A 7160-nucleotide genomic window follows, 5' to 3' on the forward strand; every position below is an offset into this window, starting at 1 on the left:
CGTGTGGTATACCCTGTTGGCAGGAGCCTTCTACAACTGAAGGAGTGGAAGGGTAGTCAGCACTGACAACACCTCTGTCTCCCTCACCTTCCCACCAATAACGTCAGCGTTATTTTTATATTTTATTAGTCATTTATAAAAAAAATAGTTGAATGAATAAATAAATAGATAAGATAAAAAATTATAATACATCATACACATATTTGAAAAAATAGATTACTTTTTTTTTAAATACACCACTAAGGGTGACGTAAAGGTATTAGGCATATGTTACCCCACTAATTCACACCATCAGACGGATGGTTCCTAAGATTAATTACCATTACCTTCAATTGAACAACATCATTATTAAATACAAACACACATGCACACACACATGCACACACACACACACACACACACTCCACATGCGTGCAACACCACACACACACACACTGCTACAGGTAGCAGTGAACCGATGATTCTGCTTAATCCCACAGCGAATTAAAACAGCAGTTTGTGTTGCATGAAATCAGCGTCTTTAGAAAGAAGTCTGTTTAGCATCGGTTACATACAACTGGATTAATTACCCGAAAGGTATTAAACATTTGAAGATAATATTAATATAAATTAATGATAAACAGGCAACCTCATACACAGCCTGCACACAGCTGTGCCCGATGCATGATGTTCTTTAACATACTTAACGATTTTTACTTATGTTTAATAGTCTAAACATAAACTCACATAGGTCGGCCTATTGCTCTATCCATTCTAAAATCAAATTAACAGTATATACCAGCAGAAAGATATAATATAATACGAAACAACAAAGCCCAACTGAACTATGGGGACTGCCTATACAGTATATTACTGTATTTATTGCCGAGTGCAAAAGTAGTTAAATTGAGCCACCGTGTACTGTATCACTCAAATGTAACAAATATTTTTGCTAGGAATGTCTCTACTATCAAATACTATACAGTACAGTATGTTAGAATGACCCCAGTGTAAGCTGTTTTGCTTAGATTTCAAGGGGTATTATGTTGAAATGCACATATTCTTAATTACAGTAATTCTTATGAGGAAAAATTCCTCATTATAAAACATTCATTATAAATCGCTTTTCTCTGGAACACGTCCCTGATATAATGAAGACCCTCCTGTATACACGTAGTATATAATATGAGGCGCCCCGCATTGTATGGGTTATTCCGGGCAAGAAATCCGCATTTAAAGTGCTTCCAACTTCAAAACATGCATAACTTTGTTGTTTTTTGAGATACAGCATTATTTTTTATGCATTTTGAAGCTAAAGGACCTTACTTGCAGTTGGTTATTGCAATGTTGACTTGAAGCAATAAAACTCCCACCCGCTTATGGCTTTTCTGACTTTAATCAATATCAGAGTGTACAGTAGCTCCCGCCACAACAAAGGAGAACTGAGGGAGAGGGAGAGAGGGATTCCACCTCATTGGCTAGAGGGGCCGTAATGCTCACTGTCATTGGCCGAGACGGGGGAGGAGGTTGTAGGCCTGCTGCTGTCACTCACTGACGGGACGAGAGCACCTGACGACGAGAAAGCCAAAGCCATGCCCATAATTTCCTGTCTGCCACAAATCGATGTTCTACCCTATTTTCAAAGGGCTTTCAACCTTATTTACAGCGTAGTAAGGAGATCTTGTCAACTACCATCGTATAGAGTTATGCTGAAAATAGTGCTTTCCAACAAAAAACGGGTTTCGCCCGGGGTGGTCTGAATGCACCTTATGATGCGGGACGCCTTATATTATGTTAAATAACTTGATACTACACCTGTTCCTTTCCTCTTCCAGTGGCTAGAGATGAACCCTGGCATTATCCAGACTGGGGAGCCTGTGGTTGATCAAATCATAACAGTGCTACTGCAGACCTCCATGTTTGTTGGGGGTACACTCGGCTTTATCCTCGACAACACTATACCAGGTGAGCTCTTAAGGGATGCTGCATCAAGTGTTATACCTCCAGTTCACTATGTTGTGTGCAGGTTGCATTGATATATGTATACAATACCAGAAAGATTTCCAGTTTTCCAATTCTGTTATAATGTTCCTCTTGGTAAAGTTTTTACATTTTTGTATTCATTTCAATTTGGAATAATTCTTATAATTTAGCAAGAACTCTGTGCAGTGGCAGTACAGGCATGCCTCTTTGAATGCAATCATACAATACTATTTCATTGTAATGCTCAGTGTTCTTGAGGAATTTTTTTAATATAAAAGAAAAGTGAGTAAACTATAAACTGGTTCAAAGGTGCCATGTGAGACCATGCAACACATACCATTGTTCTCTTTTCTCTGAACCATAGGTATAAGAGGGGGAGTCCTGGACCCCCCAGTCAACCATTATATCCGGTCCATTTTATCTTGCTTTGTTGGGTTCATTGCATCGTGTCCACACTCCCCTTGCTTCTAACAGCTCCATTGTTGTTATTGCTTGGCCCTTTGATTCAGCCCTACTTTAGAAAAATTCTTGCAGATGCTAATATGCTAACACAGTAATTTTAGGTTATGGAAATATTAGGCTGAATATGATGCATAAGTGGTTTAAAAAATCTAATGTAATGTAAATCTAACTATAATAAGTAATAAAAGTACTCTAGAAGTGTTAAGTTTCTACCATGCCAAAATACAGGTACAGTATCCCTCGATATAAGAAAGGGCTAGGTTCCAAAATCATTCAGTGAGTGAATTTTCGTATGTCAAATAACAGAGCAAATGGGAAAAATAGGGTTCGGTCCAACATGACCATATGAGAAAAATACCCCCAAAAGACCAAATAAATTCACAAATATGAAAAAATCTACCTAACTAATGACAAATAGTTTACAAGTACGGTAATTTGCTTCCTAACACATTGAAATCATTATTAAAATACAATCTAGAAGAAAATATGCAGCTAAAACTATAAATGAAAAACTAAATCAAAGTTTAACACAGCAGCCAATGGTCACATTTGCAGAGACGCTGGCTGCTTCACACGTGGCTGCCCTCGCACATCGCCATTTCAACCCAGTCCAGCCACCTTTGTCATCCCTTAGCAACGCTCCCTCTCTGGCTCTCACACACAAAGAAATTAGTATTCCCTTTATGACTTTGATCTTCTGATAGTTATTTCTTTTATTTCTAGTTTTGCACATGATGTACGTAGGATTGTGTGCCTGTAAAAAAAAGTGGAGAAAGTTACATTTATCTATCCAAAAGTACGAGTTGAAAAATAATCATAACCTAACCCTCCAGCTCATCCTGCTAACTCTTGCTGGTGCATGAAGACATGTTTATTCCCTTTATTGTATGTGTATGACTTTATGATAAATATTAATCTTTATTTTTCGGGGGGGCCCATTCTGTGCGTAGGATTGTTTGTGCTTGTTAATGCATGAAAAAATGTGAAGAAAGCTATGTTCATATATCTGGAACTACGAGTTGAAAAAATAACCATAACATAACTCATACTTCAACCTGGTTGGGAGAGCACTAGGGGGATGTGGCTGCCCCAGATGACTCCCACGGGCACAGGATTTGAATTTTTGTTAGGACCCAAATTCTAATAAGCGGGGGAAGCTTTCTTAACACGGAAAAGTGGTGGTAATTTAGGAAATTCATATAAGCGAATTTTCGTATCTTGAACGTATGTATATTAAGGGATACCTGTATGTCAGTCACCTCTCACGACTAAATGCTAATGCCATTGTTATATAGTATGTAAGTAACCGCAGAATATGCAGAAAAGTCATCTCTATGTGCTAGTGTGCCTTATGAATAAAGATAATACTATATACTGTAGATACAAGAGATTAATTAAGAGAGTAGGGGTATCTTCTATGTGGGAGATGGAGTGTATCTGAGAGTAGCAGGCAGTTTGGCAACATTCCATGACTCATCTGACTACTGTACACCTCGCCACGGACATTTAAATCATACAAGTGTTTCAAAACAAGAAAATGGAACTTTAGAAAAACCTTTATCTACTTCTTAAACGATGGAGGGTTTGCGTGTAAAGAATGGCGTTGATGTTTTTTTTTTAACTATGTTTTGGTACGTAACCGAGAGGAAGAGGGAGGGAGTGCTCGCTGGACTGAGGGGATAACTCTTCCGGGCTCATCCATTTATAATGAGAGTATGCAATTTTACCATAATTCCTATATTATTTTGGTTCATTTGGTGCTGAGTTATTAAATTATTATCGTAAAAAATCAATCGCCCCCCCCCCCAAAAAGAAATCCACACCAAATCCTTCAAGTACCATATTACTCTTTGTCAGGAACTCCAGAAGAGCGTGGCCTCCTGAAGTGGAATGCTCATCTGCAGAACCCAGAGGATAAAGATGAAGACAATATACAGAATCAACAGTTAAAATGTTATAATCTTCCTTTCTGCATGGATGCAATCAGAGGGTAAGTCAGCTATAGAAGGTCCACTGGAGAGAATTTGTATAGTTCATAAAGGTGGTTTATGGAGGGAGTATATACTGTACAGTACAGTGTAAGTATTTTCTAGAAACGGGACTAAAGAGAGAAGTGGGCATACAGTATAACTAAACCAGCGAAAACAACTTCATTGAAGTTAATGGAACAAAAAGCAGAGAAAGTGGTGATCTTTGGTATGAAGGAAATTAGGAAGACGGTATATTGTTATGCCAAAGAGAGAGAGTAGAGAAGAAGGGTTAGAACTTAGAACTAAAAATAAAGTTGCTATAGTTTGTAGTGCACATACAAAGGAAAATGGTGATTACAAACCAGAGAAACAGGATTATATAGTTGCAGGAAAAGTGCCTGATTAAGAAAAAATATTATTAGGCCTTATTAAAGGAATTGGATATGAGGAAGGTAAAGGAGGAAATAGAATAAGGGTACTGGGAGAACAGATGATTTAAAGTAGTGCACGATGTAAAGGATACCACTTGATGCTACTGTAGGGTTTCGTGGTATAATGTTGTCTAGCACTCAGGATGGATGGAAACTCTAAGGTGGTCTTCTTGTATAATATAAGTTATATGGTAGACAGTCTGGTGCTGGAGATGCCGTGTGGTGAGGAGCTGCTCAGTAGACACGTTCGGTGAGTAGCGTGTTGAAGGAGGTAGATGTGCAGGAGCTTCGTTAGAGAGGATGTTGCCTGTTGCTGGCCTCCTGGTTGAATGAGAGCGGGACAGTGAGGAGCTTGCTGGAGGAGGTGTTGCGTGTTCAGGAACGTAGAGTAGAATGAATCTCAATGGAGAGACAGAGCTTATATACACAGCCGCCGGAAGTAAACCCGTGGGAAGTCGCCGGTTTCTTGACTCCGTTGCTAGGGAAGACGTGGCTGGTTGCTAGGATACTGTGGCATCTGGTGACGCCCCCCCCCCCCTGGGCCGCTCGTTTGGTTGCTAGGGAAGACGTAGCAGGTGGCTGGTTGCTAGGATACTGTGGCATTGGAATGCGGCTACACAGTTGTCGGGGAGACGTCCACTACACTACTCTGCAGTGTGGTGGATATAGAACAAGAAAGATGCCACTTTAGAACTATTAAATGTACAGTAGTTGGAAAAGATACACATATTTGATAAAGGAGAAGGAGAGTGAGAAGGACAATGAGAAAAGGAAAATCAGACACTGAAAGACATGATTACTTCAGCCAGCAGAGAAAATTTGATTGATCTTACCCCGTAATCATAAATTTTAACTGTAGCGATCATACTCGTATCTTAATTTTTTCAGGTATGTCTATAGTTTTAATTCATTGGATTTTATTTTGTTTTTAGTGTAAATAACATTTGGACTTATTTGTTTTCATTATTAGGTTTTATTTTAAACCACATGCCAAAAAAACAATAATTTTACCTCTGTTTTATCCAATCACTGACGTCTATTATTCTCAGAATCATAATCTATCTATGTTACCCAACACCTGAATTCCTTTTTTAACACCCATTCACCCAACATGTAGCTTTATATCCCAAACTCAAGTTTTTCATTCCTTGCAGATGGTCTTGGACAAAGTACATTCCTGTGTCTCCCACCTTCACTGGCTTCTCAAGAAAAATAAAATAACCTTTTAGACAATGTCATTAGGTAATGATTTTAATAATGACCTTGACCAGTGAGGCCCAGCTTAACGTTAACAGATGAACAAGAATTCAGTGTAACGATCTTAGTGGTTTAAGGTATGAAAATTAAATGAATGAGCTTCTATTCGATATAATGACCAAAATTCTTAGTAAACTAGCTTGTATTATCATTCATGGAGTCGGGCTAGTAATCCATTGTCTGTTTAAGCAGCCAGCCAGGCTAATGCACTCACAGACGGGTTTTCTATACAGAACTATGAGGCAGGGGCGTTCCTTGTGCGTGGCAGAAGGGGCAGCCGCCCTGGGCGCCAAGGTAAGGGGGGCGCCAAATCGCCTATGAATTTTTTTTAAATGTTATTTTCAAAGGAAGATAACAAAACGAAAAGATTACTCTAGCAGAAAAGCCTGTACTACTGCTACACTGGATAGGTTAATTCATAATCTCCAATTTATAATTAATATTGGATAAATAAACTTACTCTAGGATTAAGAGTAAAATCTGGTCAATCTGTCATCAGAATTGTCCAAGATTATTAGTGAATCTGCTTACTTGGAGAGTAAAAGAATTTTATAAGGAAAGGTTAAGCAAGCCACTGGGTTATGGTATTTTCTAAACTGAATGTAGACTATGTATGTTTTGAGCAGCAAATTGGTGATTACTTATAGACAGTTATTCCAGTACTTCCTTAACTGAATGTAGACTATGTATGTTTTGAGCAGCAAATTGGTGATTACTTTTAGACAGTTATTCCAGTACTTCCTTAACTGAATGTAGACTATGTATGTTTTGAGCAGCAAATTGGTGATTACTTTTAGATAATTATTCCATTTCTTGAAGTTAATTTGTTCAAGCCTTGATACAACCATAAAATTATACATCATCATCAGTGTCTTAGCAATCCTTTATTTACTATTATGCTACAGTATTTATATGAATTAAAATTTATTTGATATAATTATTTGCGGTGGAAGTGTGGTTGTGGGGAGTAGAGGTCAGTGGTGGTGGGGAGCCGTTAGGGGAGGAGGGGGGGGCAAATTCAGCCATTGCCCTGGGCGCCATCAAGGCTGGTTATGGTGTAGCAGTTAAAAGTGAAGTG

General features: G+C 38.5%; 1 protein-coding gene across 2 annotated transcripts in view; it reads left to right on the top strand.

Moving 5' to 3' along the window:
- LOC121860583 (solute carrier family 23 member 2-like) overlaps positions 1-6947 on the top strand; it is a 98089-nt gene extending 91142 nt beyond the window's left edge. For both annotated transcript variants that reach the window (XM_042357754.1, XM_042357763.1), the window contains 3 exons: positions 1815-1944; positions 4282-4414; positions 5980-6947. In XM_042357754.1, coding sequence (XP_042213688.1) covers positions 1815-1944; positions 4282-4414; positions 5980-6046 — 330 coding nt within the window. In that variant the 3' untranslated portion in view covers positions 6047-6947. The remainder of the gene's footprint in view (positions 1-1814; positions 1945-4281; positions 4415-5979) is intronic.
- Positions 6948-7160: the final 213 nt, after the last annotated feature.

Source organism: Homarus americanus, unplaced genomic scaffold, assembly GCF_018991925.1.
Source record: "Homarus americanus isolate GMGI-L3 unplaced genomic scaffold, GMGI_Hamer_2.0 scaffold40248, whole genome shotgun sequence".
In the NCBI taxonomy this organism is placed as follows: domain Eukaryota; kingdom Metazoa; phylum Arthropoda; class Malacostraca; order Decapoda; family Nephropidae; genus Homarus; species Homarus americanus.